At 46.4% G+C, this 14,432-nt stretch overlaps 1 protein-coding gene across 3 annotated transcripts in view; it reads left to right on the top strand.

The window, feature by feature from the left end:
- KCTD1 (potassium channel tetramerization domain containing 1) overlaps positions 1-14,432 on the top strand; it is a 200,189-nt gene that overhangs the window by 97,259 nt on the left and 88,498 nt on the right. The window contains exon 1 of one of the 3 annotated variants that reach the window (XM_031658940.1): positions 6,784-7,328. The exons of 1 other annotated variant lie outside the window; for it this stretch is intronic. Coding sequence is in view for 1 of the 2 variants with exons in the window: in XM_009192558.4 (XP_009190822.3) it covers positions 7,681-9,489 (1,809 nt within the window). In the remaining variant the exon portion in view is untranslated. One more of the 3 variants, XM_009192558.4, reaches the window with a different exon arrangement.

Here is a 14,432-nt window from a genome sequence, read left to right as displayed (position 1 = left end):
CAGGTGCAAAGCCTGGATCTCTAGCATCAAATTAAAGAAATAGAACAAACCCATCCCAGGGCTTCTTTAAATATTCAGATAAACCCATGTGCCCCTATCAGTTAAATTAAGCTTTCCTAAGAAAAAGTAAGTCAATTAGTTCAAAATGTGGGTTAGTGCTTCTGGGTATTTAAAAGGGGATTTTTTTTTTCTTTTCTTTTTAGTTCATTTAGAAACACAGCCACGGGGCAGGTACATACCCACTCCTCCGCACATCCTGTGAATTGCCCCAATACACCCAGATACCAATTTCTGATATCTAGAGCTTAAAAATCTGGTCCTTAAACTTTCTCAATGTCATGAAGATATTGAAATACGAGCTTTAAAATTTATCTCGTTTTGCCCTTTGAGTACATATCGTTTATTTTCACTATCATTATCGTTACTCATTCAATGGTAACTGACATTGCTATAGAACATTGATAAGACATGATTTTACCCTAATTGAACTTCTTTCTTCTCCATTCCACAAATACTTATTCTCTAAACTTCTGTGAACAAAGATAGGTCTCTAAGACATTATAAAATGTAGTTCTACAGCATAGTTTGTGACATATACCAAAAAATTCATTTGTCCAGGTGGCCTGGATGCAATAAACCAAACTTTACCAAAATACAAGTAGAACAGGATATTTCCTAAGAAGATGAACTTCTAGAATCAATTTGTGGGTCAAAGAATATGAACATTTTCATGGCTTTTGAAGAGGTTGCCTAATAATTGCATTCTTAAAAGGCTATTTTATTTTTATTTTTGAGATGGAGTTTCACTCTTGTTGCCCAGGCTGGAGTGCAGTGGCGCAATCGCTCACTGCAAACTTCGCCTCCCAGGTTCAAGCGATTCTCCTGTAAAAGGATATTTTAATTGATATTGACAGTTAAAAGAAGATAAGGATAACATTTTCATACCAACATTTGGGTAGAAAGTGTTTAAGTTTTTATTTGTTTTGCTTTTACTAAATTAACAGACCACTTTATTTGAAATCACAGCAAATCGTTTCAGGAATATTTTAGATTGTGAGACCATTGTAAGTAGTTCTACCATTATTTAAAAAATACATATTTGTTACATGACATATTATCACATACCTTTATCTCCTTTTCCACCATAATTAGTATTCCAATGACATTGAAATAAAATTTTATTTAATAACAGGACTAATGTCCACTTTAATCCCACATACCTTTTACAGACATACAACTAGAAGATAAAGAAATGACAATCATTCTGAATTTTAGGTTTCTTTTAACTTTGACAACCTTTACATTTGACTTCTTTATTAACCAAGTGAAGTTTCATGATCAGAATATTAGAACGATGAAAGATGGTACACTTTTACGCTCGACAAAAACCCAATTTACTTATGGAAAACTACATATCTCTTGCACATTATTTGTTCCACAAATAGCCTAGGAAACAAGTAGGTGATTATTAGGTGGAAAGACCTAGAATTGTAGTTACCAGGTAGCAATTAGGAACTAAATATTCTGTCAATTACTGCATTAAGTTTACTCTGACCTGTTTTTTGACAAAGCATTGAAGAAAAAAGTAGGAATACCCTCTTTGCCCCAGGAGATTCACAATAGCCCAGGATTTCAACAGAAAGCGCCTCTTTCTAGTCTGGTTGAATCTCTGGGCATTCCTTTTGTCTCTGAATTCTTCACTGCCATGTCTTCTAAGACACAGATGGGCCCCTACTTCCAATAGCCAAGAAAAATTGTACCAATGTTTAGGTGGCCAAGTGACAAAGATGACACTGTTTCTCAGTCCATTTATACGTTGTGTCACAGTCCAAGACATTGGCAAAGTACTATTCTGCCTTTCCAAGTTTCCCAAATCCAATTACACACAGGGGTATTTTAATGGTAGGGAATTTTTCCCTTGAAGATTCTTTTTTCTCTTCTCTTCTTTCTTTCTTTCTTTCTTTTTTCTTCCTTCCTTCCTTCCTTCCTTCCTTCCTCTTTCTTTTCTCTTTCTTTCTTTTCTTTTCTTTTTTCTTTTATTTCTTTCTGAATTGTTCCCTTGAAGATTTTTTCTTTTTCTTTCTTTTTCCTTCCTTCTTTCTTGCTTTTTCTTTCTTTCTGAATTCTTCCCTTGAATTTTCTTTTTTTTCTTTCTTTCCTTCCTTCCTTATTTTCCTTTCTTTCTGAATTATTGAACACATTTTCTTTCCTTCCTCTTTATTTCTTTCATTCTTTCCTTCCTTTCTTTTCTTTCTTTCTTTCTTTTTTTTTTCTCTCTGTCTCTCTTCCTCTCTTCACTCTTTGGTTCCTAGAGGCTGAATATGGTCAAGTGGTTCAAGCACGGCCTATGGAACCAGATTTGCCTGCCCTGGTCAGATCTGGGAGACCTTGGGAAAATGTCTTCACTTTTTTTTTTTTTTCTCCTCTCTGGCCTTAGTTTTCTTGTTTGCTATCAAGCTTGGGAAACAATAGGGCCTTAATAAATAAGAAGTAATGGTTGCATGTGTATGAATGTGTTAAGTGTTTTGTGCATATCAACTTATTTCATTCTCAAAACAATCCTAAGGGGTAGGGACTGTTATCATTATCACCCAGGTAATATAATGAGAGAACTGAGCCATAGAAAAGGGTGGTTAGTAAGGCAAACTAGGATTCACACCCAGGTAGGCTGGCTTCAGAGACAGTTTTTCACCACTCTGCTATACAACGTTTTGTTGAAGTTAGCTTTCTCCCCACACATAAATGTGTGTATATTTATTGAGTATCCACTATGTGCCAGTCACTCTGCTAAAATATACCAAGAAACTGAATAGGAAATGAACTGGAAATACAGAAATAAATAAGACATAGTTTCTACTCCTGTGGAGCTATTTTTCTTTTCTTGCACTTTGTCAACTTAGATTACATGGGTTCGATCTTCATCTGAGTTCAAAAAACATTACTCAAGATGATCCTCAATTGAATTCAACAGAATTAATAGCTAAACTCTGAGACATGAGTGGTGGCTCACTTGAGCCCAGGAGCTCAAGATCAACATGGGCAACATGGGGAAACTTATCTCTACAAAAAATACAAAAATTAGGAAGGCTTGGTGGAGCAGGCCTGTAGTCCCAGCTACTTAGGAAGATGAGATGGCAGGATCACTTGAGCCCAGGAGGTTGAGGCTGCAGTAAGGCATAATCACGCCACTGCACTCCAGCCTGAGTGAAAAGAATAAGACCCTGTCTCGAAAGAAACAAAACAAAACAAAACAAAAAACCTCTAAAACCAAGATATACCAAAATAGTTTCAATTTGAATTCATATTTAGTCTTGAAAGCCCTTTATGAATCTTTTAGTAATTACATCAAGAGAGTATGGCGTTCTCTTTTAATTTGTGTCTTTAAAATGATGAACTAAATGCTTTTTCTGGCCTCTGCTCTCAAGAGCCCACAAAATTCCTCAAATTTAACAATTTAAATCCTCCCCAGCCCACCTCTCTTAATAGAGACACTTCCATTCCCCAGATCTGCCTTCAGAACAGGCAACATTAACTCTGCTGAGAGAAAAGGGTCCCTCATTCTACTTCTGCAATAACTTTCTAAAGCATGTTCCACTGGAGAGAGAATTAATGATAAGGGAATATTCATTCAAAGCAGCCATTCAATTCATTTTAACTTGCAAACAATAATGTTGCCTTGTAGTTACTATTTGTCCTGGTTTTTAATATAGAACTTCAGATTCATGTTATTTTTAATTTTTCACAAAAACTTCCCTGCAAAATGTAAGATTTAACCAAACACAGATTCTCTTCATTCAATATAAATGACAAGTGCTCACCATGTCCCCAGGCACCAGACTGAAACTACAAGGGTGTGTGTTGCTTTAGTAGAGAGGAAACAGGCAGATAAAAAGCAACTATATCCAGTATATTAACAGGGATGATACTCAGAAGACTGGAAGCAAAAAGGAGGAAGAGCTGAATATGATTCTGTATAGTATAACCTTTCATAAAATGTTAGCCTGAAATGGAAGTAGTTGGGTTATGAATCAAGGGGGAAACATTTGGAGTTTTTCATCCCGAAATAACCGTTTCACTATTTTCAAGTATTCTGAGAAGTGGAGAAGCACAAATATACAAGGAGACCTCCCCAACCCCACCAGCAAAAGATGGAGAATCTTGTTAAAAGTCGTAAACATCATACCATAGTTTAAAGAGTTCTGACAGTTAAATAATTGCAATAAATGTTCCCTATAGTGCTGGGATTATAAAGAAGTCACGTATCCTGCACAAGAAATAAAGCATCCTTTCAAAGGGGTGACCGGCAGCTTCGATTGTCAAGGTGGTAGTCAATGGACTTCATGATATGCAGAGGTCAAGTAGAGGAATCCAATGCTGGCTGATAGGCAGAACGACAACCAATATTGCCTCTACAGAAATAATAAGAAGAAAGCTTTTTTGATTCTTTCATTTTGGAATTGAGTTGTATGGAACCACAGGATGTTTTTAAGGGATCATTTATTAAACTTGGAATTGAACTACTTTATGAACTGCACTGTAATTTTGTGTTATTGGGTTTTAAAAATTAAGCAACTTTTTTTTTTCTTTCTTTCTTTTTTTTTTTTTTTTGGTCAAGGGGAAGCAGGGTTCATATCTGTTTTTCTGGGTGTTCTTCCCATCACTCCTACAGATAGTAGCCCAAAGACGTCTTCTTTTCCAGTATTTAATGAAGTATCCTACGGGCAAATCATTTTGGTAGCCTTTCCGGAGCTGGTGCAACGAAGCAGATCCACAGTTGCCCGGTAATCAGGCCAAGGCATACTTTCCAAGGTGCGTTTTTCATATCGAATTTAAGCGCGGGTCCTGCCCGTTGTTTGCAAACTGTCCAAGCAGCACCCCAAACTGCTGCTTTTCCAAGTCCGTTAAAAAGTTATTTGCGCTTGGGGTTTTCTTTCCTCTGACTTTTGCCAGTAGAGACCTGCCCTGGGGGGTATTTTGTCCTGGGAGCACAAAACTATTTTCTTTTCTGGAAATAAGTTGACGTCAACTGGGAGCTGTTTTGGGTTGCTTTGTTTCCCGGAGCGTCCAACCCAGCACACCGCCTCCGGCAAACTGCGAGCAATTCAAAGCAGCTCGCCCAGTAGGGAGGGGAGCTGGTGGGAGCGGGGGTGGACCCCGCCGCCCGCAGAGGTGGGGAGACCTGAGGGGGGCTCCGCTCCCAGGGTGGAGCGTGGGTCTGTGTCCCCGGCCAAGCCACGAGCACAGCCGGAGCCAGCGCGGCCCCCGGGTCCCTGCGCTTATGGCAAGGGCCGCGGGGGACCAGCCCCTGGTAGGTAACTTGCCGGGCACCCACCTGAGTTCTCCGCACCGCGGCCCGAAAACCTGGGAGCATCCCAGGACAAAGGGCCAGCCCTCTGGAAGTAGCCGTGTGTGACTAGTGTGTGCCAGCTCACTGTGTGCGGGTCCGAGTGTGCAACTAACTTAGCTTCCCACCGCAGCCTCGGAGAAACGAACACGCCTTTCTGCACGTGTCCAGGGCGGGTGGGGAGGGCAGTGCATTGTGAACAAAGCCGGCCACCTCTCGGACCGCACCTCGGGGACGATTCCCGGACGGTTCTCCGCCGAGAGCAGGGCGGATGAGAGTGTGGGGTGTGTGTGTGTGTGTGTGTGTGTGTGTGTGTGTGTGTGTTTCCCTAAGGAGCCAGAGGCGGCCCGCGAGGCAGGGACTTGCTCTAACTTGTTTCACACCTGGCGCGGTTTCCCCAAAGCTCGGGTGGCGTCCAGGGCCGGGGAGGCACGCGGATGACCAGCAGCGTTCGCTGCAGAAAAAGACATCGTCAACTCCCACTCAGAAGCCCACGCGGCCCTGAGACCTGGTCTTTCTTTCTTTCTTAAAAAAAAAAAAAATACAAATTGATGGATGGGTTTCAATTGATGCGTAAAATGTATCCCTTGAGAGCAAGACAGGAGGGCCAGGGAAGGGGGGAACAGGCAGTTGACAAGATTCTCACAGCCTAACTGCCGAGAATTTGGACTTGGAGGCAAATTCGAGGGCACCCGAGGAGCAGGCGAGGCTGTCTCCCAGGAGGACGGCCTGGCACCGGGCCGCGCTGCTGGGGACCTGACTCCCTCGAGTCCCCTCACCCCAGGGACTCGCAGTCGGCCCGCGCACCAGGGGACACACGGGCTGCGGGAGGAGGTGAAAGTTAGGATGCAGCGCGAGCTCCGAAGGTGGCCTGGACTGTGCCTCCTAAGAGAACAGCCGAGGTCCTGGGCGACTCTGGAACGCTGCCCCTGGGCCGGGAGAGCGGGAGGCGGCGACGCAAGGACGCGCCCGGAGCCTGGGCGCGCCGGGGGCGGGCGTTTGGCTGGAAGTGGGGCAGTGTCTCCTATGGGAAAGCGGGACCCGGCGAGCTCTTTGGCTGCTTTTCCAGTTTCCGAGGTGCCCGCCCCCGCGCGCCTGAGGCAGCGCAGCCCGGAGGGCGAACGAATGGCGGTTGGCAAACTTTGAGTGAGAGTGCGCTCCGGCTCTGAATTGCCGAATTGTGGCGGTGGCGGGGTCGGCCGAGACCCAAGTTCGCTTTTTCCGTCTGCCCGACGGGCCTTAGGGAGACTTTAGCTCCAGCCTGGTGGAGCGCCTCGCCCGAGGGAGTTGTGTCACTTTGCCCGGGGGCAGGGAGGGCGGCGCCCTGGGCGGGTGCGGAAGGGTCCCTGGGGCCCCTGGGGTCCCGAGCGCCTGTTCCCTCGTCTCCCCTCCCACCGGCCCCTCCCAGTCTTCTCTCGCTCGCTCCTTCCCGGGGCTGGCTGGACCGGCGCGGACTTGCCCCAGACCTACGGGGAGCGCCCCAGGTCTTTAATGACAGCTTAAATGTGGCTGTTGGAAAAGTCGAAAGGGATGAGGCTGACGTGGGGCGTGTTTCGCTCCTTTGCAAGAGTCGGAAAGGGAGTTGGGAGCCGCGCGGCTGGCCCCAGGCCCCCGCGCCCCGCCGCCAGCAAGTAGGTGGGGGAGCCGCCGCCGCCGCCAGCCCCATCCCGCTCCCAAGCCTCGCCCGCTGCGCCCTGGCCGCGGGCGCCGAGAGGGTGCGGGGCCTCGCCGTGCCTCCTCCACCCTGCTCATTAACCTGCCTGCTCCGCTCCGCTCCGGGCGGCCCCAGACACGGGTTTCCCGCGGCAGCACCCGTGGCCCGCCCGGCGCAGCCGCCGCCCCGACCCCCCGGCTCCGGGGGGCAATGAGGGGGCAGTGGAAGGGGCACTGCTCCTCGGGCATTACTTAGAGAAACGAGACCATCCCGCCCTCCCGCCGGCCCTCCCTCTCTCCTGCCCGGGCCCGCGCAATTCTCCGCCAGAGGGTAAGTTGGGAGTGTTTCGCCCCCACCGACAGCTCTCCCTCCCTTTCCTTTTTTTTCCTTCAAAGTTTTCTTAGAAGTGGGAGCCGGGTGGGGGAGGAAGAAGGTCTGGTCAGCCTCCGTCCTTTACCCTATCTCTCCCGTCTAACTTGTCCCCCCCTCCCCCCTCCCCTCCATCCCCTGCGCGCCGCTGCCCCTCCGGAGCTGCGCTCGGGAATGACAATTGGAGCGCGGCTCCTTTAAGAGCCCGGCTTTGCCTCCCGGTAGCTGAAGGTCATTAAACACAAAAGCTCTCAGCGCTGCGGTCCAATATAGCGCATGCGCCCTGCCCGAGGACTGGCAGAGAGACGGCAATATGGCGAGAATGCCTGGCAGCGGGGACTGTAACACCAGCGCGGGCGGCAGCGCCAGCGCCGCCGCCGCCGCCGCCGAGAACAATGGGGAGCGGGGCGAGGGCGAGCGCGGCGCGGGGGGCCGCGGCCGCCGCCACGGCCGTCCGCACTACTGCAGCGCGGGCGAGGAGGAGGAGGAAGAGGAGGAGGAGGACGAGATCCAGGAGGTGCAGATAACGGGGGACGAGGAGGAGGAGGAGGACGGAGGTGGGGGGCTGGAGGAGGACGAGGAGGAGGAGGAAGAGGAGGAGATGGGGCTGGACTGGGACGAGCCCCTGGAGCCCGAGGACTCGGCCGGGGAGGAGCTGGAGCCCGAGCCGGTCCATATGATCAATATGGACCAGAGCGCAGCGCTGGAGCCCGAGGCGCCGCCGCGACTGCTGGCGCCCCGGGCCCGCGGCGGGCCGCCCGGGGACGGCGCCGAGCTGGACCCCGACGTGCTGCAGCGCCCCGAGCGGGCCCGGCTGAGCGAGAACACCCGGCTGGCCACCCGCTACGCCGTGCGCATCTTCCGGGAGTACCTGAGCGAGAAGGCGCAGAGCCCGGACTTCGAGACCATGGACAAGGGGGCGCTGTGCCGCGTGCTGCGCTCCTTCTATGCCGAGGCCCGCTCCAAGAGCGGCCAGCTCTACAGCAAGTCGTCGCTCATCAGCATCCGCAGCTCCCTCAACCGCTACCTCAATGAGCCCCCGTACTGCCGCACGCTCGACCTCACCAAGGATCCCGAGCTGCGCAGCGCGAACCTGACGCTGGCCGCGGTCATCCGCAAGCTCGAGGAGCAGGGCGCCGGACCGGTGGTGCAGAAGCAAGCCATCACGCGCGCCGACCTGCGCAAGCTGTACACCTCCAGCGTCTTCAGCACCAACACGCCCTTCGGGCTGCTCAACAAGGTCTGGTTCGAGACGTGCATGTACTTCTGTACCCGCGGCCGCGAGAACCAGCGTGAGTTGGAGGAGGACTCTTTTGGGCTGGCCATGGACGAGGACGGTCGCAAGTTCGTCTACTTCAAGTCCCTCGGGCCCTACCACAAGTCGCGCTCGTCGTCGTGGAGCAAGAAGCGCGCCGAGAGCAGCGACGAGGAGAACTTGCCCCGCATGTATGAGACGGGCACCGAGTTCTGCCCCTACGCCAGCTTCGTCAAGTACCTGTCGAAACGCAACCCTCTCTGTAAGGCGTTCTTCCAGCGGCCCCGGGACCACTGCAGCGAGGGCGATGTGACCTGGTACGAGAACAAAGCCATCGGCAAGAACTTGCTAGGCACTAGGATGCAGATGCTGTCCAAGGCGGCTAAGCTCTCCAAGACCTACACCAACCACTGCATCGGCGCCGTCTCCATCGCCACGCTCAACAGCATCGCGGGCATTGGTACCAAGCTGGGCTCGCCCGCCCCGCAGGGCTGCTACGCCGAGGCTCTGAACGGGGCGGCACGGCACCACTCCCACCACCCCCCCACCCATCCCTCCCACCACCACCGCCCCCAGCCGCCCTCGCTGGGGAACACTTACATCCTCCCCAAAGACAGCCAGGTCGGGCCCGACGTGAAATCCGAGGCTGCGCCCAAGCGCGCCCTGTACGAGTCGGTGTTCGGGTCGGGGGAAATCTGCGGCCCCTCTTCCCCCAAAAGACTTTGTATCCGCCCCTCGGAGCCTGTGGATGCGGTGGTGGTGGTTTCCGTGAAACACGACCCCCTGCCTCTTCTTCCAGAAGCCAATGGGCACAGAAGCACCAATTCTCCCACAGTAGTTTCACCTGCTATTGTTTCCCCCACCCAGGTAACCAAACCAAACTCTATGCATGAAATGTTTCTTTGGTACAACTTCGGGACTAACTTTTGTGCTAATGCAGCTCTGGGCAGGGGGGAAGTTTTAAAAAGTAGGCAATGTACTGAATGGGATTTGGTTTCACCCTTAGAAGTTAACTCTCTTGGTGCTTTTTGGGAAACTTTACACCTAACCTTAAAAAATGTGAGAGAGGGCATGCTACGTAACAAATCACTTCTGTGCAGTAAGGCGAAAAACTTCAAAGTTCGCAGAACAAAAGGATTAGCTCACTCTTGCAGCCGCTCTTCATTGAATGTGTTGAGTTTTATAAGGCAAAGAGTGCGAGAACGCTGTAAATGCAAAGGAAGCAGTTGCTTAAGACATATTTGAATCAAGTATCCCTTAAAAGACTATTACATATTCGCCATGACTTTGGAAGGTAGAAAAACAGCTATAAATTATTGAAAAGAAAACGTGCCAATCCCACTTCCTGTAGCTTTTTTTTCCTTTTTCTTTCCTTTTTTTTTTTTTTTTTTTAAGAAAAGGGGTGGAAAGTGGAGAGCCAGGCAGTTGAGTGCCAGTTTATACTGTAACATGTAGTCGAATGTAAAGTGGCCGTGTGGGGTGCAATTTTCAGAAACTAAAGTCTCTTGTTAGAGTTATTATTCAGGTGGGAACGTGGTATCTGCAATTTCAGTCAGGCTACAAATTAGTGTATGGGCCTGTGGTGCCCAGCACTGTGGGCACTGAAACATTGCTGTCTCCCTCTAGCCCCATGGAGCTCATCCTAGAGGGCAGATAATACCTATGAAGTAGGTAATGAGAGTAAGAGTGCTAACCCAGCAGCTGAGTCAGCATGAACAAATCACTTCATTTCTCTTGGCTTCACTGTCCTCATCAAAGAGGAAGAAATTATTTCAACCCTAACATTATTTAAGTCAAAGCAGTGCCAAATTCTGGGTCGAGATTGGAGCCTCTAGTGTTAGATGCTTCTTCCCTTATTTTCCCCAGGGTAGTATTTTCGTGAGTATTAGTAAAGTTATATTCATTTTTGGGACACACTCTAGGAGTCAGGAACCAGAGTCTTCGGACACTGTGCTCTATTCTGCAGAGGCAGGCGTAGCCACTGGAAGTTTTACAACTGTGACCTGCCTGCCATCAAGCAGAAGTAGGAATTTTGCAAGTCTGAAGGTATAGTGCAGGCCCTCCAGGAACATATGTCAGGTACCTCTGTGCTTTTTCCAAAGTGGAAATTCCAGTTCTGGACAAACTGACCCTTTCAAACGTTTACCAGCTAATGGGCAAGCCTCAAGGCCAACTGAGAAAGGGGCTGTGAGTGGTAATATAAACACCAGAGTTCTCTAAAATACACAAGACCTGTAGGCTCTGTGTCTTCTGTACTTCGGGTGTGTAGTCCATTTCTGACAGGTTGTGTTAGAGTTTTAAGAATGGGGAGGAGAATTTAGGGTTTGCTTTTTCTTGGAAAGAAAAAATAAATGTTCACATTCTTCTGATACAGTAAACACCCTTGAAATGCCCTAGTTTAGAAGAGCACCTGATTAAGAGTTAAAAGCCTAAGAAAGTTTATTAAGGCATGCATGGCCTTGGGATAACAATGAAACAGTTTGTCTACTGGCATCTGTCTGCTGGTTTCTTGACACCAGTGTAATATAGAATTGTGACATAAAGAACCACAAAAGATAAGAGGGTTTTGTTTCATTGGTTTGGTTTTGTTCTAAGGAATGCAGTCTTTCAGTCATTATCTTTTATTTACCTGAGTAAAATAAATCAGCTCCAAAAAGACTGTATACTGATGCTTTTATTATTCTTGCATTATTGTCAGTTAACTCCTAAGTTAAATATAGATTTGAGTGTCCATATGTGGCTTATATGATTATTATGACTCTCAAACAAGATCTTAGCTCCAAGTCCCTGTTAGTTAAAACACTACAAAAAGTTGTTCAGTTTGCACATATTTAATAGTCAGCTTTTCACTTATGAAGTCTGAGCAATTGAAGTATTGCTCAGTAGAAAGCAAACTTTTTCCTTCTTTATGTATTAAAATCACTGTAAGGGTTGAGGTTCAGTGCATTTCCTGGGGCTTAATGCCTGGCGGAGGTTGCTGGCCTGTGGCATTGCTTTGGGTTATCAACTGTTCTGGCTGGTCATTAACCCCCAGGAAATGCCCGGTGCAGCTCCAGCTTCAGTCATTATTACTTAATCATAAACATAGGCTCTCTAGCCTAATACTGACTGGACTTCATCAAGTAGTGTCATACGGAATTCCACTGTTGACCATCTTAGAGACTTCTTGATAACAGAGAGGTCACACACTGATGTTTTGACTTTCTACTAATGTTGCAAGTTTCTCAAAAGATGAAGAGCCAGTTTCTTTAAATGCATTTACTCTTTTTACTTTTTGAGGGTGTTATTAAGTATATTATAGATGGGACTGGTTGAAAAATGAATGCATTCAAGGATTAACAAAGATTATGGAATGTGTGATTGCTCACGTGAAGTATCTGGCTTTTGGGGTGAGTGAGGAATTATGGCGATGGTTGTGATGGTCGCTTTAACTGGTCCACTCTTTAATTCTCTTGAATGGTTGTGTTAAAAGTAAAGGGTAGTTTTAGTTCCCTTGTCCCCCAAATAGCTATTGTGATCTAAAATGATTCAGTTATTGGTACGGTTTGCAAGCTCCCAGGTGGAGGTCATGTAGCCCATTTTAAACTGCTTACCACTGTATCTTCCATCCTTATAACTATCCTCTTTGCATAAAAATAGAGCATTTTTCCTACCTCAGAGAACAGTACTTCAGGTTAGAGGGATGATAGAGATTAAAAATTTTGTTCTTTATCATTCTCAGAGGAAAAAATACTAATAAAGTTTAGATTCTGAATGTCATAGTTTTGTCACTACAGTTTCTGTAGACATGTCTCTCTCCTGTGCCAAACAAAAGTGTGAAGCGTTTGCAAACTGTGACAAAGGTGTCTTTAGTTGCACTTGCTTGACCCTAACCTAGATTATTTCCAGAAATACTTTTAAGGAATTCTGTAGAGAGGACATCTGTTAGTGGAAAGATTGTGGGGGCTGGTGCACATCCCCTGTTTGTGTTTTATTGTCTTCACTGTGGGCTGTTGGTCCTTATAGTTTGTGGGGTGGAAACTGCAGAGGCTGCAAGCAGGCTGACACAGTTAGTTGTTCATTAACTTACCTTTGAGGAGAAGCCAGAGGCTGACAGCTCAGGGAATCGACTCAGGTGCTGTAGGGGCAAGGAAGAAGGAATACTTAATGTATCTACTTAATAGAAAAAGGCATGCGTTTTATGTATTAATTGAAATAACTGGTAAAGTCCTAGTTTGAATTTGAAGACTAAGAGGGAGGGATGTTCTTTATTTCTTATAGATGGAATCAAATTTTTATAAACATGAAAGGAGTATAGCAACTGTAACAAGACTTCTTGCCATGGTTATTTGGAGCTATTAAGATTAACTGCCTTTTAAAGAGTGGGTGTTTTTCTGATTTTTAATACTAGTTTGTGGCTATGTTCCTTTTTCTGCTGCAAGAATGTTTGCTCTCCTTTATGAAAAGTTCAAGTTGGTGGAAAAACTAAATGTCTTGTACACAAGTACGTAACTTTCTTCATTCAGGAGGTAGTTACTGAGCACCTACTATTTTGGCTTTTGTAACAGGAATCTATAAATTAATCGTTTACCACCTGACAAGTAGTCTCATTGGCAAAATTTTGGCTTCTTTACCTGTTTAAACTAGATCAAAATAAAGACAGTTAAAAGGTGATGCACTCAGTGTTTTGCAGCAGTCATTTTGGGAAAGAAATCTGAACCTTTATATTCTCTTTCATGCACTCATATATTAATGTTGCAACCAGTATTCAGGAGTATTATTTTAAATTGATATAAACTCATACCTGATGTCAGTTCACTCTGTACTCAAGCTGACCCATGAAATAGAAAAAGAAATACTTGCTGCCAAGGGAGAAAGTAGACCCCATTCATCTAAAACTTAAATCTTTGTGTCATCCTGATTTTAAAATCTGGCTCCCCAAGCAAATGTCACCGAAAGACCACCCTCTTGTCATTACTAAGTAGTTTTCAAGCAGGAAGAAGCCTTTCTTTTCTGGGAACCACTAGTTACATGTGAGACCACTTGGATGAACTTTTCACCCAAGTGGGTCCAGGCCAGTCAAAGCGCTACTTCAGTTATCCAATAAAACTTGAGTTTCAAGACACCTTTTGGTGTTTCACCTGCCATTTCAAAAGCAGAATCGATACAGGAGTTCCGGTGTAGTATGTGTCTTTAAAATCTTAGGAACGTAAATGTAAACTAGTCATCTGTAGGTCTGTCACGTGTTAGAACTTTCCTTTGTAGAACCGATTTTACTTCTCTTGACTTAACTGTCATTCATTGCATTGTACCAATAGTCAAGTTGCCTTTTTAAAGATTTCTTTGGACAATTTATATAAGGGATAAGGTAGTATGAATTAATTTGTTCAAAAAAGGGGGATATGGATTGACCTTGATAAACTAACATGAACGAAAACGTAGCTTTAGGATTTGAAACATTGCACAGGCACGCTTCTTTAATTAACATTTTTAGTGCTCTAAGATGCTGAATTCAATTCATCCACTGTTAACTGAGCATCTTTCTGCTTGCTAAGTGCTGCAGAGAGGAGCAGGATTCAGTCCTTGCCCTCAAGAGGGATTCACAGAGGCTGGGCAATTAGTGGACTTGTACCCTTAAAGCTGAAATAATTCTCTGCTTGCTACATGATCATCAGAGGGGAAACAGGTGAACTCTTAAAGTTTTGGGCTCTATAAAGTTCTTTTGGATTTTCAGATTTTTAAAAACTTTTTATTTGCCTACCCTTCTCTTCCAAGAGAACATGGGTGGTGAGTGGTTTTGAGTCTTTATAACAGCATGAGCTTCTAGATGG

The sequence above is a fragment of the Papio anubis genome, chromosome 19 (assembly GCF_008728515.1).
Source record: "Papio anubis isolate 15944 chromosome 19, Panubis1.0, whole genome shotgun sequence".
Lineage (NCBI taxonomy): Eukaryota > Metazoa > Chordata > Mammalia > Primates > Cercopithecidae > Papio > Papio anubis.
Note: the sequence above shows the minus strand (reverse complement) of the source record. Positions and strands in the feature narration are given on the sequence as shown.